At 34.0% G+C, this 27,725-nt stretch overlaps 3 protein-coding genes across 3 annotated transcripts in view; 1 reads left to right on the top strand and 2 right to left on the bottom strand.

Annotated features, from left to right (window-relative positions):
• The window catches only part of LOC147077216 (uncharacterized), a 34,882-nt gene extending 31,792 nt beyond the window's left edge, over positions 1 to 3,090 (bottom strand). Inside the window, exon 1 of the mRNA XM_085940740.1 lies at positions 2,989 to 3,090. The gene's annotated coding sequence lies outside the window, so the exon portion shown is untranslated. The remainder of the gene's footprint in view (positions 1 to 2,988) is intronic.
• The window catches only part of LOC147077210 (uncharacterized), a 332,131-nt gene that overhangs the window by 188,526 nt on the left and 115,880 nt on the right, over positions 1 to 27,725 (top strand). The gene's annotated exons all lie outside the window — the stretch shown is intronic.
• LOC147077215 (uncharacterized) lies at positions 303 to 21,247 on the bottom strand. Its single transcript, XM_085941026.1, has 5 exons — positions 21,096 to 21,247; positions 18,470 to 18,619; positions 15,745 to 16,433; positions 15,394 to 15,540; positions 303 to 384 (listed from the first exon to the last, which is right to left on the bottom strand). Exons 1-5 carry the CDS (start codon positions 21,240 to 21,242, stop codon positions 303 to 305), a joined length of 1,215 nt encoding a protein of 404 aa, XP_085797152.1. The 5' UTR covers positions 21,243 to 21,247.

Genomic DNA, 27,725 nt, shown 5'->3' with positions numbered 1-27,725 from the left:
TGGTGGCCTTATGAGGTTTCCTATAAGCTTATTTTAGAACGCGTCCAGAAGAAATTTCTTCGATGTCATTATTTTAAGACATTTAACTATTTTCCTTTTCAATAATTCGTCAAATGATTATTGTCCGACTGCCTTTCTACAAGGCATGCTTACTTTTCCCTCGAATCCTTGAACTCGTCGGTCTCTTCTGCTCTTGAAACACTTTTGCTTGTTAGCCGCGAGGGATGGTTTCCAATCCTGGTGTCCTAATAAATTTGAATTTACATGCGCCTGCCAATTACCTACGTGGTCGCAGCCATGATTTATTCTGGATCGGAACCGTTTCCTCGTGTCAAGCCTATCAGGCACCATAAGCGAGGGGTGCAAGATTTGTTAATGCGCTCCCTAAAGACATAGACATTTTCAGTGATGTACTTTGCATTTTGTTTTTGAAACTTTATTTTTCTGTGTAAAATTATATGTTTTTTGTTTTCAAAATTTGATTTTTTTTTGATTTAATTTGTTTTTATGTTATTATTATTATTATATTCTATATTGTAATATTTGTTATAATGTAAATCTCATGTTGTGTACGTTTTGAATTTAGATTTGTTATCTCCACAATGTTTTGTATTCTTAAATAAATAAATAAATATTTCAATTGGAGACTCAGATCACAAATCATTTGTTCGATACGATATCCGTAAATATTTAATGTTATTTCCTGCTATCTTTCTACCTTATTTGAAGGGGTTATTGCAAGGCAATGATAGGCCACAGAAACATAGTTTGGAGATATGAGCAATTTAATGTTCTTGTTCGTTCACTATTGTAACAAGAAAAAATACTATCCTAATTAAAATGTTCGATATATCTCACATCTAATTATTCTGTTTGGACCAGAAGGTGTGGATGAGTCACAGATATCAATTTTGACATGGCATATTATCATATTGTTGTTATAACCATTTTTATAGCAAAAATTGAATTTAACTACACGTTGATCGTAATTATTGAGACATCTGTGTATTTTTTTTAAAAAGTGTCTTCAGTAAAACATGAGTGTATGCCCTGGGAATTGGTTTTATTCAAAACCATCAAATTTATAATTATGTGGCATATCATTGTCTTGCGATAACTTCTTCATTTGTCATAACAAACACGTCATGCTTTAAATAATTTGAAAATCATTTTCAGGTGAAAAAGCTGGATACGAAAAGGATAATTCACTTTTATTGTCTTCTCCAGAAAATGAAACAAATTATGATTCAGATAAAGATCCTCCTTTTACTTTGCAATATGCTGATTGTTCTACTTCGTCAGCATCAGGTGCCTAACAGTACTTTGGTGTTACTTTTTTTTTCAATTTCACTCGTGACAAAATTATACCAATTCGTTGTGAAACTTTCTATTCGTAGAAAATATAATGTCACTGTGTTTTGTGAAAAAACCTAATTATAATAAACTTTATTATTTTCTTTCAGAAACCATAAATACGAAGAGTGATCATAATGCAAAAGGACGTAAAAGAAGTAAATGTCCGAAACCAGAAACTTGGAAAAGAAATCAACAAAGACTGCGAAAAAACCTGGGTGTGTCTTATCAGACATAATATTAAGGAAACACTGTCAATAATAAAGAAATTAAAAAAAAGTTTACTCAAAATACCTAAAAAAATGAAAGTAATTTGAAATTTTCTGAAGAACGTGAAAAGATTTTCTAAGATGTTTGGAATATTACTCACCCCACACAAATAAAACTGTTCATAAGTGCGTTAATATTATAATATTATATTAACGCACTTATATTATAAAAAAATTAGAAGATAAAAAGAACTTTTTACAACGTTTTTAAATTTTCTTTCGAATCATACTTCAGACTATACTACAGACTTCACTAGCTTAAACGATCAAAAAAATTTGTATGTGATAGAAATAATACTGAAATGTCATTTTGACATGTCATATTGATTTCCATAGTAACGCACGTATATATTAAAATTAATAATTTAGTAGTTTAGCACAGCCTCAAGGGTTCCGTCGCCGTGGCCGTGCGTGCTGCAGGTCTGACATGGCGGGAGGCGTAGGAGTTGGCGATGGACCGAGGGAAGTGGCGCCAACTTGTGCTTGCCCTATGCCCCAACGTTGGGACGTGACAGGGTGAAAGAAGAAGAAGAAGAAGTTGCTAGGGCCCACTTAGCAACCAATAATATTTTTACTTTTTACGGATTTCTTCCGAAATAACTTTTCATACAAAACAGAATTAACTGAAAATGAAATCAATTCTACTTAAAGATGGCTAAAAGTATTAAAAAATGCATTGGCATCGTGTTATGATATATTCTAAAAGTTTCAAATGTCTAGCTAGTCGGGAAGTTAGTTAAAAATCGATAGCAAGATTAATTGTACTGGATAAACAACCAACGGACAAACAAGAAGACGAGCTAAGAAAAATGTGATAAAATAATGACTGAAGTAATGAATTGCCATTGTAAACCATCAAATACCTACAACATAACCAACACATTCTGATGTTCATTCTGTGATTTTAGATCACAAAATGGCGGCCTAATTTAACGCCATACAAATGAAAAACAGCAATCCATTAATTATTGATACTGCTTAGATGGCATTCAAAATTAAGTTATTCTTCTAAATTAACAATATTGACAGTTTATAACAAAATACGTCTCAATAAGAGTAATATTTTATACAATGTTATTATGTAGTACTTATCTATATTTTAAATTGAAAATATAACTGCTCTCTCTGTCATAAACGTATGTATTACAAAACGTGTTATGAATACAATAGAATCGGCAATACAATATACTTACTTAATTAAATTTAGAGTTTAGACATTTATTAGTTATTTGGTAGGTCTGAAGTTATGCGTCATTATGACAATCGAAGAATAATATTATGTGTTATTTTAACACCATTTGTGCTATACTTAGAAGAGAAGACATAGGTAATAATATGGCCTCCCCACAATATACAAGATACCTACTTACGTGAAAGATATCAAGTCAACGTTTTGTTAGATATTACACTTCTGAAAATAAAAATCGCAGTAAAACCGTCCACTGCATTTACATTAATTTATGCAACTAATTAATGTTATGAAGCCGGACTGTTAATAATGCTAGAACCACGGAAGTATGTACCCCAGTGTTGCCATCTTTTTCTACGCTGATAATATTACAAAGGCGTAAAAATTATAGTATTTCTTAAAAATATATAGTACAGGAACATTTTTCATCTTGAATCCTTTAAAATTATAGTATTTTGGTATATCGAGGGTATACTGACAGAAAGCATTAACTCATTAAAACAAGTTCTGAGACAATCGCAAAAAGGATTTAAGCGTTCTCCCACGTAGATTTTTTTATGATTTAAAAACATTTTTTCTACATTATAAAGACTAGCCTTTATGGAAAACACAATATACGACATGTTACAAGTCCTGTATTTTGTATACGCAGAACGCATTAGGTCATTATCATGCTTTATATCAGAATAAAAAAATAACAATATGATTTAATAATGTTTCTATTTTCTCACCATTATATATGCCTTTGTGCATTTTACCAGGACGTAGAGTTTAAATTGTATACATTTTGGCATTTAAAACAGAAAAACAGCAAAAACTGAAATAATGCGTTCTGTCAGTATAACCTCGATATTTGGCGTAAAATTATAGTATTTTACCAAGGCCTGAACAAAAACGATGCATAAGTGCGAGTGAGAAAGTATTCGGCACCCTTATAATCTCTGCGACACGCGCTAGAGTAAGATAAAAGGTTTACAGATGTGGTATATGGTTTGCTACGGTGTAACCGGAAAATCTTAGCTTATTAAGCGTCGATAACCGTGTTGCTAAAATTGTTATTTTTTGTGTTAAACATAAAGTCAGTGGTAAATATTTTTAGTTAATTAAGTAGAAAAGATGGTTCTGTGTGTTGTATTAAAATGTGGTTGCCGTACTGCTAAGCAAGAAGATGGTATTACGTTTCATAGGTAATTTGATACATGTTCGTGATAATTTATTTGTATACTTATTATTATATATTTTAACATCAAGTGACCGTGTTTCTTTAAAATAACGTAAATTATGGATATTTTTACCTAATAGTTGCATTTTGAAATAGTATATACCTAACGTAAAAAAATAGAACAATATATTTTAATTCAGAGCGTCTAGTCCGAGCACTAGCGAAATGGTCTATAGTCTCGAACATTTGAATACGAATGCGTTCGCTCGCTCACAAACCAAACGCACGGCACGCAGCTTCTTTTAGCAATGCAATGTTAATTGCTAAATTAAAACAAAAATCTTTCAAGCAAATAATAATATTAATTCAATAGCTGTAAAAAACTTATCCAAAATTAAAAGTTATAAAAAAACTACTTAATTATAATATTGGTTATAACCATATTATTCCACTAAATTAATTACCTATTATCAGTTAGTAATAATAATTATAACAATAATATTTTGGTTGGCGGAATAAACAACCCACAGGTCAAAAGTCTATTATTGGCTTACGTTTGTGCACGTGCTTTTTTGTTTATGGGATTATTTCATGGGAGATATTATTTTTGAAAATTAGCATCTTGTACTTCAACAATTAAATTTGCTTTACGATAATGTATGTTTATTTACACTTTTAACAAGATTTTTTTTATCTCTTAATATAAACTAAATTTTAACACAAAACATTTTTTTTCCACATTTTTTATGCATACCATAGAGTTTTAATTGCATGATTTTTTATGTATTGTTTTTCCATTTAAATTACGCGAAAAATTCACAATTTTGTATTTTCACTAATTATCCCGTCAAAATATCCCGTAAAAAAAGCACCGAAATCCGTACGGTTGAAATAAAGTGAATTGAAAATAATTAGGTAGGTACCTACCAACAAGATAAAAAGAACTTTTTATATACTTACCACGTTTTTAAGTTGTCTGTTGAATCATATAAACTTGACAATAGGTAGGTAGGTACTATGTATTAATAAATACTTTTTTTGTACTTGATAGTAATACCTACTGAATAAATATACTTAGAATACTGAGATGTCAATTGACATTTTATATTGATTTATATAGTAACGCACGTACATATTAATAATTACAGCCGTATTCATACAGTTGCGAACCGCGCTCAACGCAGTTGGTGGTTTATCGGCCGAATAAGAAAACTATAAAAAATGCATACGACACGAAGATGCGTACAGGAATGCGCACCAAACTTAAAATGGCGGCGATCTGCGCGATCCGTCAGTGTCACTTTAATATATGTCTAAAATAAGTTCATCACAACAAGCGTTTAGTAGGTTTAGTTCGTCTAGATTGAAGTTAACTGCCCGTTGTCGTTGGGCTAGAGATGGATTCATGATGGTAAAAATGCTAAAATTGTAAAAATGTATAAGTACAGATATCGAGGATCGATGGAAATGTCAATATTTTCAATGAGCCCGCGAAGCTGTATTGCCATATTATGTAAATGTTCACTGGGTATACTTATCCTTTTGTGCATTGAAGTATAAAATAAATATGATATTATAACAAATAAATTATTTAAAGTTCATGATAATTATTCATTTATAATTATAAAATTTATATGGTACCGTTTGCACATTTTTACACCTATTCACAATTTCAAAACTTTAAATTAATTATCGGGCAATCAAAATTTTAAAGTTGGTAACATTAGTCACAGCATGACGTCACTATTCAAGGGTCTCTATTTAGGTTTATGCATGCAAATTTGCATTAAATAGCTTGAATGCAGTTTGCTGTTATATGCATACGCCAGTTAGTTGCTAGGACTGAACACACAAGAAAAAATGTGTACTGGACAAACAAGAATACGAGATAATATAAACGTGGTAAAATATTTCATTAGGTACTTAATAATAATTCGAGCTATCGAAAACAGACCAAACGAAACAATGAAATTTAACCACTCGTCTTGACTATCATAATAGGTATTCTAATTGAGATTTAAAACATAAAGCAACTATAACCCTGAAACAAATGAAAGCGTATATGCAGCTTACGGTGGGTTTTGTGAATTTTTATTCTGTTTTCCAATTCAGTTAATGTGATATTAATCCATTGATAAATATCAATAGTATATCAATGTATTAATCGAGAAACCGCAATGGCAAAATATCACTTAATTTGTAAACAAGTTAATATGTTAATAGGTGTGAAATAAGGTTGTTTATAAATCAATCCAACCGAATTCATAGACCAATGTCTTACCATCATTATTGTTGTTAGCGTTATCGCTTCATGTGAATTCAAATTTAGCTTCTCGAAAATGTCAGATTATCGAGATATTAACCCTTTGGCTGCTACGATGTTGTGCATAATCCGGTCGAAGATTGCTACCAATAATTGACGATAAATTAAAGTATTGTATTATTTTTAGACACCTTACCACTCTAATTGATTCTGCGTAATCGGAATATTATGAAATCACGTTTTGTAATTAGTTTATCGTTTTGAATAGATAATGAGGCTATTAGATAATCCCCACTTCGTCTGCCTTTAAAATTAATTGAAATTCTCTTTCTCGCTCTATCATACTGACGACCACGTGTGCGAGCGAAACGAACTATCGAGTTTTTATTTTTAACAGCTATTGGAAACAATCCCACACGAGGGATAATACAAAATAGTGTAATTAGGAAATTACCCGCCCGAAAAGAAAAAGTTTGCATTGTATGCAGTAGGAAAATGGTGGCCCCGTTAAAAGATCGCGTACAATATGCTTGAGTTGTGAAAAAGGTCTTCATGGTGTTTGCTTATCGGAACATTTGAAATATTGCAAATGATTTTTATTTCATTATTTTTTTTATAAATGAAATTGTTTTTATATAGTCTAAATCCACTTTAATTTAATAGAAAATCTACGGTCCCTCCAGGGAATCACGATCCGTGTATTTTACTTTAGTAAATTAGAAATAAGTAAGTTAGTATTAATTAAGTTAGTATAATCTTTAGTATTTTTAGGGAAACACTGTTTTGCTTTGGAAACTTTGGAAAAATTTGTTTATATTGTAAACTGAAATTTGTATTTGAAATTAATGCTTTTATTATAAAAATGCTGATGCGATGAAAAAAAATACAATAGTTATAAGTTCTAACCCTAACCAGTCACAAAACATATATAAATCAAGTTATATTACACAACAATAAAACTAAATATATCAAAAATGTTTCATACCGCTGAAGCAGTAGTATGTTCCAAAATTAACTTAACATTTCAGGCATCAAATGCAAAACGACGATCGTTGTGGCCAATATCAAAAACAACGATATATCGTTGCGTATTATTCTAAGGGTTAATATAATCTTACGCTCAGTCGATGTAAATTTCAACTTCAACGCATATTTTGAGGTTATGATGTTGTCCACAAAAGTTATCACGTAACTCAGCTACTGCAAAATTTTCTCCGGTCATTATTCAAATATCAAATAATATGTTGTTATAATATTATTGTAACTTATGACAAAAGATAAATATTAATTGTTTTTCTCCTAAGAACCGCAATTCACCAAATGACAGCTTGTTATATCACGATTGGTTAAAGCCGCGTTGACACGATCCAAGTACGATCCAAGTAGGTACACTTGGACCGAGTGCCATCCAAGCGCACTCGTATGAGACATCTCACACTAATTATTCCTATCTAAGCTAACTCGGATGAGTAGAACGCGGTCCGAGTAGCTTGGATAGGAATAATTAGTAAGAAGCTGTCGCTTGGATGGCACTCGGTCCAAGTGTACTTGGACCGTGTCAACGCGCTTTTACGGGGAAAATATTGTTAAAACATAATACTTATATACTTACTTACTTTTTTATTATCCATATTTTGTGTTAACCATTGTTTTCTTGCTAAAGAGATGGAAATACCATGTAAAATGTATATTTTACTAGGAGAAACAAAAAGGAGTTAAACCCAAACCATCGTCCAAAATTCAAGACCACACAATAATTGTGTTGCCGGATATTTAAGAATAATTTTCTACTTTCCAATACTTAAGCGTCAATGACATTGAATTTCTTTACAAGCTGTTTGTTGGCGAATTTAAAAGCGGGCGATTCAGCTACTGCGATTGTGATGATGACAGACAAAACTTTCCATTCGCTGAGAAGCCACAAACCAGCGACTATTTTGACAGAACGTAGTTGCAGATCATAGACAATAGATAATATACGTAAAAAAGCATAGATAATATACACAAGGTAGCGAGTTGAAATCGTAATATTGTGTTGTTGTTTACTTTTATCGGACTATAGCGCTATGAAGTGGAGCATAATTGATCGTAAAATGCTTGCCGTATAATGTTTCCATTTTAAAACGTCAAAACGGTAAATGTCAAAATGAGTAGTTCGTTTTTTTACCGGGAAGTTGCTACCATCGCTCTACTGCGCAGACGCATTAGGCCCACAAGCCGGCGTGTAGCGTGTAAAGTTTCTCAATGTCATTGTCGCTCTAAGGCAGGGGTTCCCAACCCCGTGCCCGCGGGCACCATGGCACCCGCGGAACGATTCGTATGTGCCCGCCACTATTCGACAGAGACAGAATTTTCACGCTAGCTTGACACACGCAGAAAACCCAACTATTTTTGACTGGTGCCGATTGTTTGTTTGATGGATTTTCTAACAAACGTGAGATTGTCTCAGCAATACAAGACTTACAGTTGTCAAATAACACCGTCACAAGAAGAATACATGCAATTTCAAAAGACATACAAACTTAGTTAAAGACTGCCTTGGAAATATGTGACTGGTTCTCGCTGCAATTTGACGAGTCAACAGATATATCAGACACCGCACAGTTAGCAGTTATGGTGAGAATGGTGTTTAGTAACTTCACAGTAAAAGAGGATATGTTGCAAATATTACCTATGAAAGGACAGGCAAGGGGTGAGGATATTTATAATACATTCAGAACATACGCCAAGTCAATAAAAAATATGCCTTTGCACAAGCTGTCTGCGATAACCACTAATAGGGCACCAGCAATGGTAGGTAAAAACAAAGGATTTATTGCCCTCTGCAAGAAGGATGAATCATTTTCAAACTTTATGTCCTACCACTGTATTATCCACCAAGAAGCTCTGTGTTGTAAAATATTGCCATTTGAACACGTTATGAAAATAGTTACAAAAATAATCAATTCTATTCGAGCAGCTCCTTTGCAACACCGACTTTTCAAGGCCCTGTTAGAAGATACTGAAGATAAAAAACATGATCTTATTCTGCATACTGAAGTACGTTGGCTCAGTAAAGGAAAGGTTCTTACAAGATTTGTGAGTTAAATTGAAGAAATAAAAACATTTATAAACGAAAAAAAGAAAAATTATGATGAACTAGCTGACTCTCGCTGGCTGATTGATTTGGGATTTCTCACAGACATCATGGAAAAATTGAATTCTTTAAATTTGGAGTTGCAGGAGAAAGACAAAAACATAGTTGAAATGATAAGCTCTGTAAAGTCATTTAAAGCTAAATTGGATTTGTTGATATCACATCTGCAGATCAATTCTCTCGTGCATTTCCCAAATATGAATAAAATGCTAGGTAACGATGAATTAAACGGGACATTTATTATTTATTAAGCATCTTCAAGTGTTAAAAAAAACTATTTGAAGAGAGATTTTTGCAGTTTACAGATATCGAGCCAATTGTTTCCTTATGTATCAATTCTTTTACTTGCCAAATAAATGTAATGGAAATGGCCGCATGTATTGCAGATTTTGTTCAAGGTAAGATAGAAGAACTAGAGTTAGAAATTTTGGAGCTTAAGAATGATATTTTGCTTAAATCCTTAATATCAGAGGACTTTTGGAATACAGTGGACAGAGAAAAGTTCCCATTTTTGAAAAAAGCAACATATAAAATTGAATCATTTTTCGGTTCGACATATTTATGCGAATCATTGTTTTCAAATATGAACTTAATAAAATCAAGATATAGATCTCGACTCACCGATGAGCATCTTTATGATTGTTTGCTAACAGGATTATCGTCATACTCTCCTAATTATGAGGCACTGGCCAATGATATGCAATGCCAAAGATCACATTGACATATTGACAGTGACGTCCCGTGGGGGTAGGCAGTCTGAGCGTCGCTTGGGGGCGGCAGATACTCTAAGGGCGGCAAATCGAGGAGAATCATTTGGTATTATATAGAAATAGCTACCTAAACTTAGTTATATTATAACCAGAGCGTTGGAGATGTTTTGTTCCGGATGCTTTTTTTTATTATTACCCAGTAGGTACTCGCAGCGATTTTAGTATGATGTCACCACGCTCGACTAGTGATTTTTTTATTTTATTTTTGACTGCTCAGTTTCGTATACAAATGCTAATAAACTTGGCGCCTAGATATTTTTATAAATGTAAAACACCACAAACGAATAATAAATCAGTCATAATAATAATATAATGCCATTTACTCGGATTAAAGAGTTCCTTTCATAACAGTGGTAGGTATACTGCGCAAAAGCCAATTTATGTCGCGCCATGGTTATTAAAAGAAAATAATATTATATATATCAACGTTGGTAACGAAACAAGGAGAATTTATGGTAGAGATTTATAGGTAGGTACATACCGTATTTTTAAATTTATCCAAATATTTTTGCCAGTCACTAGCGAGATTTAAAAGTTGCCGGATGTACCTATTGCAAATATATACCTATTCATAATGATTATTAATCCTTATTGACATTTGACATAATCAATTAGTATTCGTGCATATAATAGGTGTTTACGTTAAGTACCAGCTAATTGTAATAAAAATGTACACTAGTATGTAGCTACCTAGATTATATCATATTTATCGTGCTGTGAATACAATACTGTGCAATAACTTCTTTTAAGTCGTTTTTTTTTTTTGTAAACATATTTTTTGCTGATAATAGTGTGGATTTGTAGTTTATTTCAATTATCAACGGTTGAATGTTGAGACTATAATTAATAGTGTATTTATGATTAAATTTAGGTTTATATTAAAAAAATAATGAGGAAAATTATTTTGTTTACATGTTGTAGGGTACAATAATAGCATAGAAAAAATGGTGTGAAAATAATACATCTGCGTAGGTATTACTAAATGATACAAACCAAATGTGTCAGACATATCAACCAAATGGCATCTCAGACTCTGGTGATTTGGGTTAGTGTCTAACTAATATTATATTTATTCGCTTATTTATTTATTGATATCTAAATTTAATTTTGTATGTTTCAGCTTAGTGGTAGGTGTATATTTTGTTAGTAATGTATCCATACCATGGCCCCCACAAGGGGGGGCTGACAGGGCTCTAGCCTGGGGCCCGGGCTCGATAAGTGAGATAAACACATATCACAATTGTGCTCTAATAGCAAAAAATTCACCTGCGGCGCTATTTTCCTTCAATAATGATATTACTTAAAATTATGTGGTTACACAATACAACTTTTATAATTGTGTAGCGATACTCAAAACCTCCATAATTCAAGTGTATGTATTAAAATATACAAAAAAACACTAAATATACACATCAATTTTAACGCGTACACCATTTAGAAAACATTACTGTAGAGCGTCACACTGCTTTTATTCTTAGCGATAGGTAGGGGGCGCCAAAGATCCTAACATGAGGCCTGCTTCAGGATGAGGGGGCCATGCTTCATACAACACATTTCTTAGATATTGGAGTAATGAAAGGATGATAAAAAAATGGGGCGGCATTTTGACGTTGCCTAGGGGCGGCATTTTGTCTAGGGACGTCACTGCATATTGATATTCTATTTTTTTATAAAATGTTTTCTTTGTATTTGTGTTTTTTGTTTACTTTGTTTACGTTTTGTAAATACATTTCTCTGTGTGTATGCAATTTGAATAATAGTTTTATTATTTTGAAACATTTTTGTTTATTATTTATTAATAAATTATGAAAATAAGAAAACAAATTATGGGAAAATGAGAAGTTATGGAAGGAGTTTGTCGATTAAAAATAGGTGGTGCCCGCCACCCTACCGATATTTTAGAATGTGCTCTAGAGTACAAAAAGGTTGGGAACCCCTGCTCTAAGGTATCCTGAGACATTGTCGATTTTGTAAAAACACAAATAATTTTATCATTGATATTATTATGTCTCTCGGTTATATTTACACAATATTGTAATAAATGTTCTTTGTAAATGACAGCAATAGACTGTATATTTGTAAATAAAATATTTGATTGAATGGGTTTTTGTGTATAATAATATAGACTAAGATCAGCGCCATCTTTAGATTAATAAAGTCTGAGCATATCTTTTTGCACAAACAACGAGTGGTCCACTGTTCAGCTGTCAAAATCAGATCCTAGATTGCTTGACATATTGATTTGCCTTTTCTCGTTCCAAATTGAATTATAAAAAATTCTCAAATCAAATATATTAACTATCAGTGTTATTTATAAATATTATATAAGTATTCCTGTTATTCATTTGCTGTCAAAGTCAGACTAGTCCTTCACACAAAAACCGGTGGTAATATCGATTTCCGAAAAATATGTAGCAATGATCTATGCATTACATTTGTAGGTGTGTGAATACTATTGTATTACTTATCATGTAACTCATCTATCCAAATCAAACCATTCCATGTGTGCACACGACAGACGCATCAGTATGAGCACTCTATAGAACAATGACAAGTCATCCATAGATAACAACGGGATGGGCGGAAAAGGTAGGACCAGTCGTTGTGAAGTATCGGCTTTTTACTTGAGTCGGCAATGACTAAGATACATAAAGGAAGGAATTAGATTGAAGAATGCACATGTTTATTTTTTGATATTATCGTTCAAAATATATTTTACGTATTTTATTCAACAAACAAGATTTTGAGAATGTAACATTGCACATAATATTATATTGAACAAACATAATCATTTGAAAACCTATCATACATATTCCCCACTAGAAAAAATACGACACCCAACGTGATTGAAACCGCTGACCACTGGATTCGCGCCAGTGTGCTTTCTCAGTTAAGCTGCGGGTGTCCTACATAATTAAGATAAATTTGACTACAAGTTCCGATATGAATAATTATCATCAGATTGCGTTATAATGTTGGCTATCGGTTTATCTGTACGGAAGCGAATAATCGTTCAAACTCTTATTTTTTTTTGACCATGTCCGATCCTAATAGGATTATATGGGCCTCCACAGAGTAGAGGTTTGTATTATCAGATTTTGTTTTTTACGAGAAATGGATGTCAGCCACTTGCTCAACCTATTAGGTCCACTGACTCACACACAAATTGAAAAACAATATATGTACTTGCCAGACCCAGGATTCGAACCTGAGACCCACGGCGTGATAGTCCAATGGTTAAGCCGCGCGGCCACCGTGGCTCTTTTATACATATGCAATATCCGTCTAAATATAAAATTGAATCATTATTGAAAGAGACACTTTTATCGAAAGTGCATCATGACAATAGGCTTCGAAGTAAGTACGTAAAAAGAATTTATTCATTGATTTTTTAGCATTTTTATGAAATCTACTAAAATGTTTTCGATCAAACGAACGAAAAACTTTGTTTACAACATATGTCAGTGGTCGGCAACCTTTTGAGAAACTCGGTAAAAAAATCAATTTTGAAAAAATTATTTGGTTAGTGGGCACACATTTCATTTGAGAAAATGTTTGCTGACAAGAATATGTTAAAACAAATGTTGCTAATAGAGCGAATGCATTTAAGCATGAAAAATTATGTGGTAATTACGCCCAGCATGATCATATTACAGTCATTTGATCGTGTTCTGTGTTTTCAAGATGCTGGCGAAGATATTTAAATTTATCTGTCCATTTGAACTGATCATTTGAATTCAATGTATTCTAATACCAGATTATTTATTCCACGATATTCAAAATATTTAAGCTCAAGCTCTCCTTTAAATCTATCTCATCCTGTTTTATAATTAAACTAAACATTGGAACATATGTCTTTAAATCATCAAATCTCGCATCAAATTCCGTTTTCATAGCGCTGATATATTTCACAATTATATTCAAATCGGTTACATGTAAGTTGTACGTATGCAGTTCATCGTAGGACACTTATTCGTGCGCCGTAGTACGTGAAACAAGAGTTCGTATAACATTTTATCAAATGACGAGTTCTTCGTTGAACATTTCACCGTGGAATACATTTGTACGTATCTTACAAAATGCGGCGATAGTTTTCAAATAGTACTGTTCTAATTAGATTAACCCTAACCTAGTAAAGACATCTCATAAAATTCGCCACATGTTGTAGCATACGTAAAAATATACTCCACGATGGAATGTTCAACAAAGAACTCGTCATTTGATTAAATGTTACACGAACTCATGTTTCACATACTGCGGCGCATGAATAACTGTGAACTGTTTATGCACATATTTCCGGATAAGATTCAAATCTTCATCTTCAGTGCATTATTGTGTTTTTCTAATACAGATTCAAACAAAAACCTTTCCAACATATTTTCATATTTTCTTGGTGGGGTAACTCAAAATGTTTTAGTGGGTAATTCAATTACCTGCGGGTAGTAGGTTGCCGACCACTGTGTCATAGGTATTCGTTTGCATTGAAATAAGACAACAATTGAGGCTTTGAGGATTGTCTAATTACAAAAAGCGACAAGTCCACAATTCGATATTTGCAGGAAACAACGTTTTTATGTTTCAAGCTTCAATTATTTGTTTTAACATGAGATTATTTTTTCCGTTGTATTCTATGTCGAAATTAGAACCAAATGGCAATTTGTTTCAGCCGATAAACTCTTAAATGTAATAAATATAAGCAAAATAAAATTAGACGTAGCGCTACTTGAACTTCACTTTTTAATTTATCCTGCATAAGGGATTATTTCCGTGGCACTGTCATGAGTTTACCGGATGCTACATCATGGGAGACGCCATTTACAATATTGAATGTACCCTTATTGGCTGACTTAAACACGAGCGAAATCAACCAAGCTTTAAATAATATGAAACACGGACTTGGCGCTTTTTGTAATATATCGAGACTTGAAATTTTTTTTTCGTAAAGTTTTGTCGCGTTTTGGTATTTATAGATCAATACATATTGTATAAAATTATGTAAAGTATACGTGCGTATTTTTTTAGCGATTTTGACCAAATGTGGACTTATCGCTTTTTGGAATAAGACGCCTTAATTTACAAAATGGTGTTGGTTAGTTTTTAAAATTCAAATAAACCCTGTGAAACCCAAGCCATAGTGGATAATAGTAACAAAAATACTCGTATATCTATAAAATATTTTATAAATATATATTTTTTTCACGAATGTGTTATCTTATGTTTTAGAAGTTTAGATATTAGAGAGCATTTATACGAGCATACGTCACATTTATATGATTCATCTCGAGTATGAGTTGCTTTATGCTTTTTGAGATGACTAAGACGCGAAGATTTGTAAGAACAGACATCGCATTGATGTGGTTTCTCACCGGTATGAGTCATTTTATGTAGTTTAAGATTACTGAAATTCAAGCATTTAAATGAGCAGACGTCGCATTTATATGGTTTTTCACCAGTATGTGCCGCTTTATGCCTTTTGAGATGACTGAGACGCGAACATTTATAAGTGCATAATTCACATTGATATGGTTTTTCACCAGTATGTGTCATTTTATGCGTTTTAAGATTACTGAAATTCAAGCATTTAAATGAGCAGACATCGCACTGATATGGTTTTTCACCAGTGTGAGTCGTTTTATGTCTTTTGAGGCCACCGATTCGAGAAAATTTTAAATCGCATATATCGCATTGATACGGTTTTTCGGCGGAATGCGTTATCATGTGCGTTTTTAGATTACTAAGCTGCGTGAATTTACCTAAGCAAACATCACATTCGTATGGTTTTTCACCAGTATGTGTGAGTGAATGTACTTTAAGACTACTTAATTGCAAGCATCTGTATGAGCATATATCACAATGATGTGATGTTTCAACATTGTGTGTGTTTGAATGTGTTTTGAGTTGACTGAGACGAGAACTTTTAAATGAGCACGTGTTACATTGATACACTGTTTGACCAGAATGTGATCTTTTGCATGAAGTTTTGTGCAATTGTAGACGTTTTAACGATGGAAATATTGCACAACAGATATTGCAAATAAAATTGCGCGGAAAATGTATTAATCTTCTTATGGAAATCAGAACTTCCTTTGGCAAAAAAACTGTTTTCACTTCTTGTTTAATGCTTCTTTCATGAATTGTTATCTCTGAATGCTGTTTCGTCACGTCTTGGAGTTCCTTTATTACAGATTGCTTGACGATACTCTCCACTTCAGTAAATTTGTTAGAACTAGTGATGGGCAGAGAATCTTCATACTTAATCTGACGTCCTTTAAAACATTCTTGCATAGAGATCTAGAAAAATATTGTTAATGTAGACGTATTTCTGTCAATGATTATATTAAAATAATACAGTATATCATAATTATGAAAAAATACAAAGTTGGACAGAGTTTTTTCTCTCATGTTATTTCTACAATAAAGAACATGGCCCCCACATGCTGAACCAGACCCTCAGGCTAGGATCTTTGGCGGGGCCCCCTACCTATCGCTAAGGATAAAGACAGTGTGACGCTCTACAGTAGCGTTTTCCAAAATGGTATACGCGGTAAAATTATTGTGTATATTTAGTGTTTTAATACATCCATTTGAATCATGGAGTTGTCGAGTATCGATACACAATTAAAATTTTTATATTTATTTATCGTACAACCACAATATTTTAAATAATAACATTGAAGGAAGAAGGCGACCTTTTTTTACTATTAAAGCAAATTTGTGATGTGTTGTGGGTGGAGTCGCCTCGCCGGGCCCCTCCTGAGCCCGGGCCCCCAGACTAGACCCCTGTCAGATCCCCCTTGTGGGGGCCATGATAAAGAATTTACCGTTCTTAAAACTATGGCTATTGTTGTATTCATAATTTAGTAAAAAAAACATTATACACTAATAAGATAATATAATTGTTTGAATTGTTCAGTAGATTAAAAAGTAATTGCATAGTAATTTTTTTTAAGAATTATTTATAACCATGCCCTTACTTTTTCGTACAAGGTGGTTGTTAGTAATTTTGCACAATCACAAACACACAGTCTCAGAAAAACGCATAAATATTGTGTCTCACCAGGAATCGAACCCAGAACATTCGAGTGGAAGGCCAGCGCCTCACGTACTGTACCACGAGAGCCAACTCACATAGTAGATTGCCTCCTGATTAGTGTAATTTTAAGTACCTAAGTTGAAACGTAGTTATAAGAAGTAATTCGCATGAATCGTAGAAAAATTAATACATTAAAGATGAAAGTACCCACCCGGAAAGTGGAAGACGTGACGTCGAGTTCCGCTCCGTTCAACTTTTTTTCAAATATGTAAATTTCTGAGGTTTTTCAAAATAACATTATTTCTATAATAAATAATCTATCATTCTTAACTATGACTACTTCACCATGTTGAGTGGAGGTTGTATTAACAGATTTTGTGTTTACGAGAAATGAATGTTAGCCACATGCTCAACCTATTAGGTCCATACTGACTCCAAACACAAATTGAAAAGCAATGTGTATTTGCCAGGCCCAGGATTCGACCCTGGGATCCACGATATTACAAGCCGATGCTTAATCTGCTCGGCCGACGTGGGGTTAAACATTCTTAAATGTAGTAAAAAAAAATGCTTGGTAATTTTGCATCTGTGATAATAATTCACAGTTTAATCCAGAGCGTTGGAGCGGAGCTCGGAGCAGGAGCATGGAGCACTGGAGCATGGGATTTTACCCGGAGCATCGAAAATTTGTAGTGCTCCACTGCACCGGATGTTTTTTTTTATTATTAAATTTTCGTCCTAATTTCCTTTCATCCAATGGAAATAGTATATTTTGGCACTTTTAACACTGGAATTATTTGAAATATAGCAACACTGCCGAGTGATAAATAACCTCACTTTTTTAAAAGAAGAGGCATATAATGAGAAACGATTTGGTTAAATAGAATTTCTTAATAATGGAAATGACGATTATTTTAAAACAACTTATTTTTTTATTTTTTTAACATTTGTATACATACAATACTTATTAAATCTTTTTACCCGGAGCGGAGCCGGAGCAAGTATTAGGTCCCGGAGCGGAGCAACTCAAAAAAGGGTCCGCTCCAACGCTCTGGTTTAATCTCAGTTTAATACTTAAATCTTAGTATCTAGTGCTTCCTGTTTTCCTATAATATGGTAATGACAAGCTCTGCTCAGATATTCTTCATAGAATAACTTAAAATTTGTCAAAAAAGCCATAAAAAATTGTATTAAAAAATTCCGTGATTTGAAATACACAATTCAAACAAATTACAGAAAATGTAGGTAGAATTGTTGGGAAATGTTTAAAAATAAATTAAATACACATACTTACTTGATTTATTGGACTGCTTTCTTTATAAGAGCACCCGGCAACAGCAAACTTGTCATAATTGAGAGGGCTTATGTCTCTATCAAACTCGTCTTTGATTGGAAGTTGAAAATTAGTCTCATTTTTTACAATTCTTAAGTCAACTGGAGGGTTCTGAAAACAATAGAATAAATACAAGATTAAAAGAACTTTTTATATACAACGTTTTTAATTTTTTTGTTGAATTGTTATGCTCAATATGTTCAAACTTGTACCTACTTGATATGAAGTAAATAAAATACATACAAATATAGAATAGGTACTGAAATGTCATTTCGACATTTCATTTTGATTTCCATAGTAACGCACGTATATATTAATAATTTAGTTGCTAGGACCACCTCCTTAGCAACCAGTAATAGTCTTTTACTCTTTACGGATTTTTCTGAAATGACTTTCTAAACAAAACAGAATTTACTGAATATGAATTCAATTCTGCTTAAAGATGGCTAAAAGTATTAAAAAAATGGATTGGCATCGTGTTCGGATATATTCTAAAAGTTTCAAATGTCTAGGTAGTCGGGAAGTTACTTATAAAACGATTGCAAGATTTGTACTGGACAAACAACCACCGGACAAACAAGAATACGAGCTAATAAAAACGTTGCAAAATAGGTACCTACTCACACAATATTATCTAGGATTTAGATTTCTTTATTCAATACTGGACCAAATGAGGTTTTTACTCTCTTTTATTGTATTGAAATACTATTTATAAACAAGAGTTTATAGAGAGTACTGTAGTTATTTGGCTTCAGTGTGCACTCCCCAATGGCAAATACACACTCACAAGGAAAACAGTTAATTCTTGTTGATAGTAATTTATATCTTACATAAAATAGAGTAAAAACTTTATTACATGCAAAGGAAAGAATTATATATAAAAACAAATTTTGAATATTTAATAAGCCGCGGGTTTTTACGAACACTTTATTTTCAAAATATTCCAAATTTGAATGCGCCTGATTTATTACTGACTCAGTTGAGGTATAGGTAAACTGATTACGGGAATAAATTAACGAGCTGTACGCTCTGTCCAGCGCATCTCTTATATACACAAGACTGCTATCGGCAGCTATCAAGGGTAGATTATCATTTATATTTGTATTGGGGTATTATAATATTTATTACAATAAGTTAGTCGGTCCAAACAGTCAAAATTATCTATATCGCTCTAAAATTAAGCACAGCTAAGAGAGGTAAAACATAGCACTTATTGTAACAATTACAACTAACTTATTGTAATTTTACAATAAGTGCTAATACTTCGATACAAAAATATGAAAAACTACCCTCCATAGCTGCTGATAGCAGTCTTGTGTATAGAAATAGGGCGGACTTAGATGGGAGCACAAGTCATGCATGACAAAATAACTGATACTCAGGAAATCGGAAAGAAGGTGGTCAATCTCACAAAAGATGGTGGAACAGTTCGTGTTGTATTTAAAGGCCCTGGGCATACTGAAGTGGATGGGGGTGGCATTGGGTAGACCTGGATTGGTGCACTCGCTGGAGGAGGCCAAGACCCACATATTATGGTTGTAGAGTCGTGATAATGTAAAAATGGTGTACATACAGTGTTGTAATACAATATGGAAATTGATATTACTTGGGAGTCGTTTTAGAATTAAAATGATACAATCTCGTGACGTCGCTTCCCTTACTGTATGGGAAAATAGGTAGTTTGACAATGAGTGTCCAAAAGAAGCCATCTTCTTCTACCATCCTCAAGGCGAATAGTAAATTTAGTAGATAATAATTCTTTGTAATTGAAATACGAGTGGATTTTTGTTTTAATTTGCGACGTTTATTATGGGAGAGAGATGGATCATTGCCAGTATTGATACTAGATAGTACCTACCTACATCAGTGTATTTTAAAGCGCCTGTACACGTGCATGGAATTACTGTGCGCAACAGTGCTTACTTTAAACTACCTATCATGACAATAACAGTTTACTTGTAAAAGTGCGGACTGTCTCTTTAATCTCATTTTTCAAGAGTAGGTACCTAAGCGAGACGCGAGGTTGTCATTTTATACTACTATCTGAAAGGTCATATTGAAAATCGGTTAAGCTCAAAATGAGTGGTTCATTTTTTTTACCGGCATGTTCGCCCCTATCGCTCTACTGCGCAAGCGTAGAACGAAAATAATGTTACTTGCGCGTAATAAATCATCACAATTCGGAAGCTTCCAAACTTGTTTTATTTATGCACGCAATCTTGTCAACTGCAGGATAATACATGTTTCCCCATATATTTTCTTACTGTGCACAGTAAATCTATGCACGTGTAAACGGGGTCTTAAGTAGGACACGCCTGCTTTACGCATGTTCATAGTTGTGTGAAAACAAACGTTTGGTGACTTTCACGTCGTGTTTAAGCTTAGGCCGTTTGAGTACAGTCTGAAACCCGTGATTCGAAATGACGGCTAATTTGAATGTATTCGCAGTCATATACACCACTTGTACATTCAACGCACACAGAATCGGTCAATAAAACTGAACCTGTATATTTTCCTCGCTCACTTCCAATTTAAAAAAAGTGATACGTTCTAAATATATATTAAATGAGTTTTGAAAAAAACTAACCACGAATGTAGAGTTGTCATCATCCGCAACCTCTTGCTTTATGTATATGTCGATGGCCGGTTTATTGTCATTCTCTACGTTTACATCAAACCAATGCTGTTTTTCTATATCACTATCGTGTTCATCTGCTTCGAGTTTCACATCCATTCTGCGTTTTTAGTTCTGACATGTTAAGAGCTTCATGACAGTATGGAAATGCTACACCACCATAGACAATTTTGCATAAGTGTTGCTATCTTATTGAGATAGTTTTATTGAATAAAATTTAATAGATATGCGACGAAATGTCGGAAGATAATTAATTATTATTTTTGACTTATTTATATTCGTCTTATATATATTCAATTCTGGTAGTTGATCGTAAAACTTAAAGGTATTATAGTCTTAAAACAGCTATCAATTAATTTCTGATAACTGATTATGACAACGTTTTTATTAAAGCAAAATTATTGATATTATTCGCTATTGACTCTGAAGTCCCTTGACATGTTGATCGTATTTTTGGCCTTGTGTTCTTCTGTGCTGGCCCTTTTTTACCCCCTTTTCTTCTCGATTATTCACCTCTCTGGTTGCTCATCTTGTTTTACCGGCTGGCAGGACTGACGCTTGTATCGTAGCGTGCTTTGTCTTTGGTTATTCAATTGTTTGATTGGATTGCCTTTGTTCGAAGCGAAAAAATTTTGTCAAACGTTTAAGTGCAGTTAAATTGTGAAATTTGTGCAATAATGGTGCGTAATGAAGCCAACAATGTCGCGGAGGGACTTGTATTGGCACACCTGATCATGGCAAGTGGAAAATATTTACTAGTGGCCCCATGGTGGAAGAAGTGTTTTTGGAGCGCAGACCTACAGCAGAGATCATTGGACCCCCCTACCCGATCCCGCACTTGGAGTCATTTCTAGTGGATACGGTGACAAACCATCCACTCCAGTTATGGATAATGGGCAGAGTTAGTTTCTAGCTGGTCGGTAGAGGACAAATCACTTCTCACTTCCGGCTGGCGACCATCCACTTTGAAGACTTATAGATCTGCATGGGACAAATGGAAGACATGGTGCATGGACAACACGATAAGCTATAATACCCCCGAGCCTATTGAAGTGGCTAGATACCTGGGATACACAATAAGGAAGGTCTTTCATATAATACTATTCTTGTACATAAGTCAGCCATAGCTACTTTCTGCAAACCTATGATCAGTAAAGACATCAGCAGTAACATAGTAGTGCGTCATATTATGTTAAAAGCCATATCCACCCGCAAGACTAGACCTAAAAAACCACCGATTTGGGATCCAAGAATAATCGTGGACTACCTCAAGAAAACAACACCACTAGTATACAACCTGTATGAAGTTTCATGCAGAACAGCTATACAATTATTACTCGCACCGGGACGACGGGTTCATGACCTTACCCTACTCAGCGTAGCGGATAATGGCCTAGTTGATAATGGCGACCATATAATTCTATGGCCAGTGTTTGGTTCCAAGACGGACACATCAAGGCACCGCCAATCTGCCAGTTGCCAAAACATCGAACCAGTATTTTGGCTACGAAAACTTATCTGCGTTTCCAATGAGAGAAGAGAAGAGGCTGGTAATATTCCGGCATTATTTATCTCGTCACGAGGACCCATAAAACCGGCGACTCGAGCAGTCATTGGAAATTGGGTGAAGTCAGTACTCGCTGATGCAGGGGTACAGGAATCACCAGGCAGTACTCGATCAGCAGTCGCCTCTCTGAGTTGGTTAAAGAACTACCCCATAGATGACATCCTGCAGAGAGGTAATTGGCGCCAAGAAACTACTTTTAAAACATTTTATCAGAGGCCGATAGACACAGACTTCTACAGCGGGGAACAAAATATTTTGACCTCTCTGTTCAGCCCGGTGCACTGAGCCTAAAAGCAAGGAGATGCTATACCGAATTCTCATGTTAGGTTCATCCACCTTATCTTGCAGGATCTATCTTGCTTTACCAAGTGATAACAAACAGATATCTCAAGGAACTTCAGATTCAATAGCGAATAATGAAAGGAGTTTTACCTACCATTAAAACTCTTATTATTCTTGTTGACTCTGAAGTCCAGAGAACACCTACCTGGTTTCCTTGAGATAATCAAATTGAATAACCAAAGACAAAGCACGCTACGATACAAGCGTCAGTCCTGCCAGCCGGTAAAACAAGATGAGCAACCAGAGATGTGAATAATTGAGAAGAAAAGGGGGTAAAAATGTGCCAGCGCAGAAGAACACAAGGCAAAAAATACGATCAACATCTCAAGGGACTTCAGAGTCAACAAGAATAATAAGAGTTTTAATGGTAGGTAAAACTCCTTTCATTATCTGGAACATTATTGCCTGTTATGATCCACTGGAACTGTGCTACAGTAAGTAGGGACACATAACCTACAAGACGGGGTTCTAGGATCACAAGAGCGAAATTACAAAAACACTGTAGTGAGATAAATGGTATAATAGTTTTTACTGAAAAAAAACAATTTCACACTGTAAAAATGCAAAAATAATAAATTGTAGCTGCTGTAACATATTCATAAGAGTATTGTCAAGCTTCAATATTGTCATTTTAGACATCAGTAAGATATGAAAAAAATAAATCTAATTAATGGGAGACATACGCGCATTTGTCTCTCAAAATATTTTGAAATAAGGTTACTAGTGAATATTATTTTGTTCATACATATGATTTTGTTCTGCATCAACTTCATCCATGCTTTCCTAATTATTTTCAAGATTTGACAACTTCAAAGAGTTGTAAAAATAAAGATATAGGTACCTACCTCAGTTCCTAATGCCCAATGATAATAATATTATATTAAAGATATATTAAAGTTGCATTAAAGAGGTTTTTTTTTAATATTTAGAATTTTCGATAGTGGTATTACTTAATTCGTCTTATCTTATCTATGGTTGCAAACACGAGGTAATCATTGATGGAACATCAATCTGTTTTGCCATATTATCATCTTTATTGCTCTTTAAAAGCATTAACATGGATATAAAATGCGAGCTAGAAGACGACCCAACCATATATGGAAACCTACTGAGTCCTACTTGTTTTGATGCTCCATTACTGCATTCAACCGACCCAGATCGCAATGCATGTATTAAACAAGAATTAGTCGATGACACTCTTGTAAAGGTAAGAGCTGTCCACGTTTTTCGAACATTTTATAATCCATAGCAATATAATATATCTACGTATTTACTGTTTCTAGCTTGATATGTAATGGCATGTCATCAGCCTAAATCTTAAGAAAACGTTGTCTTTTTAACAGGCGCGATCCGCAATCAAAACCAATGCTTGATGGAGACCATTCCTTGTGTCTATAGAATTTCTTGCTTCGTTATACATATAGATTTATTGCCGTTTTAAATACAACTGTTGCCATTTTTTTAATTAGTCTAAAGCCCTCCCACGGAGCAACTAAAATCCGACGGAACTGAAATTAAAATTCCAACCTGTATCTAGCTAATGTATTTCAATGGCGGCTCGCTGACGGCGAGACTGGAATCTCTCAGATCAAAAAGGTCGCGAAGAGACGCGACATGCCAGTCGCGCGGTCTATCAAGTTTCCAGTCACCGTAAAACAGTGGTACCTACCAATATCAGTGAAAAATCATATTTTTTTTACCAAAATTGGTAGCACTGCGTAACAAGCGTCATGCTATAAAAACCATAACAACCCAAGACGTCAAAAGTACAATATAAGCACAATTGAAATAACCTAATTGTATTCGAGTAAACTCAGCAGCGTGCGAGTTGTCGGTTTTTGTACAAAACAGCTGATGGTCCAGTTTGACAGTTTGAGGTTATGTGATTATTATTTGAAGTGGGTTTCAGTAGCGCCGTGTGCGAAGCATCAAATTGGTCAGTTTATGAGTTCCATCATCACCATCATCAGATTTTTGTTGCGCCGTGGAAGGAGGGCCTAACGATAAGACTTACGCCCTTCGCTCACGGACAAACTAAAATCCGACAAACAGGTTGGTGAAGGAACTCATAAACTGGCCAATGACTGATGTTTCGCACACGGCGCTACTGAAACCCACTTTCATAACCTCAAACTGTCAAACCCATTGTCTTCCTTCTTCATTCGAAGCTTTTCCGTAATATCTTTACGGGAATATTCTGGCAGTCTGTAATTATATAGGCATGAGTATTTTTCAACATCTGCCACATATTTTCAATTAAAAATCGGTTCGCCCATCTTTAACTTTTTCGACGCCCTGACTTGTTCTTGTTTTTTCAGTTCAGTCCAGTGCTACCAATTATTTTGGTAAAGAAATATGATTTTTCAACTTCTTTTGTTACTGTTTAGGTGGAACCAGCAATAAATTGCAGCAATGTATTCCTGGATCATCCCTATTCGCTAGCCTATCTGTCAAAGACTGGGATTGAATGTTTAAAGATTCGATCCAATACTCAAGTAAGTAATGAATGAAATATTAAAAAATATTTTCTAAGGTAGGGTATTTTGTAAGGTAGGGATGCGACTTAATCTGCGGGCGACTAATTCGCTTGTAGGAAATGGTATTTTCTTATTTTAATTTATCACGATCCGTGTGAATTAAACTATCAGCAGAATCATTGCCGACTCAAGTAGAAAGCCAATACATTTACAACGACTGGTCTTACTTTTTCCGCCCTTCCCGTTGTTGTCTATGTAGGAACCGTCATTACCTGTCATTGTTCTATAGAGTGCTCATATTGATGCGTCTGTCGTGTTTCGGGGAAAAATTCTAATTGTTTATTTTTGTTTGAGTTGCGACTTTTTATGTTATGTGACCGCTCAGTGAAAACTACCTATTCTCCAGTGGCGAAGGGTGGAGGTAGGCTGTTAAGATCCGCCATAAATATTGCACACTAAACTTTGTCAGTCATACATACTTGTTTTCATTGAAATAAGACTACATTTTACAGATGGTGTTGGTTAGTTTTTAAAATTCAATTAAACCCTGCGAAACCAAGCCATAATATATAATAGTAAAAAAATACAAAATCTAACATAAATTTGGATATTTTATAGATAGGATAATATAATTTATCTATTATAGTTTGGTTTAGGCATAGCTTGATGAATTAAAAAAATGAACTAACAATATGTGTAATACGTATTCTTAATCTAACGAAAAAAAATAAGTGAGAATGAAAAATGTGCACAATTTTGTCATATCGCCTAAAATATACCAATAGTATTATGGTTTGGTAAGACAGGGTTTAATTGATTTTTAAAATCCAACCAATACCATCTGTAAATTGTAGTCGTATTTCAATAAAAACATACACATTTGACTGTAAAAGGTTAATGTGCACTATTATGGCGGACCTTAACAGCTTACCTGCACCCTTCGCCACTGCTATTCTCTGATATAATGAGTAATGCTTATAACGAGCAAATACAGTCAGTCCATTGCCCACTATAATAAATAGATACACTGCTAATAAAAAAATATTAGTATTAAAATGCCATTACAAATTGATATTTCCAGCTGCCTTCACACAGAGAATGGTTTGTTTTGGATAGTTGAGTTAAATGATAACTAATTCACTAGCATTAATACACCTTCAACAAATGTAATACCTACACAGGGAATGGTTTGATTTGAATAGATGAGTTACATGATAAATAATACAGGGTCTAGGACGATTTGGCACCGGACAACTGGACGCCACGGAATTCGAAAATAAATAGACGTTAGGTAATTATAGGTACTTTAAAACAAAATATTCAATATTATTATTTATACTTCAATGATTATATTATGATTTAATAGTTGGTAAGAATGTAAATATCCAGACGTGAACAATGATTTAATCGTGCATATGTTTAAGTTGCAACGAAAAAAGAGTTTTTTATGTTATATAAAGCCTTAGGCATGGTAATTCTCAATCCGCGATAAAGAATACATTATGTTAAGAGTAAAATGAATTCAAACTACTAATTAGTAGATAGAAACTGATTAAAATACCTCGTCTACACGTGTCTACGACAGTGCGGCGTCCAATTGTCCGGAGGCCAGTCGTCCCATTCCCATAATACACTAGCATTAACACACCTCCCACAAATGTAATGCATAGATCAATGCTACATAATTTTTGGAAATCGATATTACCACCAATTTTTGTGTGAAGGACTAGTCTGACTTTGACGGCTGATGAATAACAGGAATGTATATTACTTATTTATAACACTGATAGTTAATATATTTGATTTGAGAATTTTTTTATAATTCAATTTGAAACGAGAAAGGGCGAATCAATATGTCAAGCAATCTGGGATCTGATTTTAACAGCTGAAAAGTGGACCACTCGTTGCTTGTGCAAAACGTTATGCTAAGGCTTTATTAATCTAAAGATGGCGGTGGCAGAATCCATGCTATACGAATCGCTTTCAAATGAATGTTATTCATTTAATTATTATTTAGGCCATTACTGCAATTTCTCTACTTATATACCTACATTTTTCATACAATCAAATAACTTACTACTCAGTGAGTATTTTGTTTACCTCAGCGATATTTATTACATCTTATTACAGTCGAACTCGGTTATTACGATCTCGGACATAGCGAGATCTCGGATGTTATGAAGAAATATTCATTGA

This window comes from Rhyacophila brunnea, unplaced genomic scaffold (genome assembly GCF_057557595.1).
Source record: "Rhyacophila brunnea isolate RB1 unplaced genomic scaffold, BYU_Rbru_1.0 scaffold_13, whole genome shotgun sequence".
NCBI classification, from domain to species: domain Eukaryota; kingdom Metazoa; phylum Arthropoda; class Insecta; order Trichoptera; family Rhyacophilidae; genus Rhyacophila; species Rhyacophila brunnea.
Note: the sequence above shows the minus strand (reverse complement) of the source record. Positions and strands in the feature narration are given on the sequence as shown.

Excerpts from the sequence above, each read along its gene's own strand:
- LOC147077215 (XM_085941026.1), bottom strand. The coding sequence starts at position 21,242 with ATGGATGTGAAACTCGAAGCAGATGAACACGATAGTGATATAGAAAAA. Across the intron at positions 16,434-18,469 it reads AAAGCAGTCCAATAAATCAA|ATCTCTATGCAAGAATGTTT; the intron begins GTAAGTATGTGT and ends ATATTTTTCTAG. Across the intron at positions 385-15,393 it reads TATAAATGTGACGTATGCTC|GGAGCGCATTAACAAATCTT; the intron begins GTATAAATGCTC and ends CTATGTCTTTAG.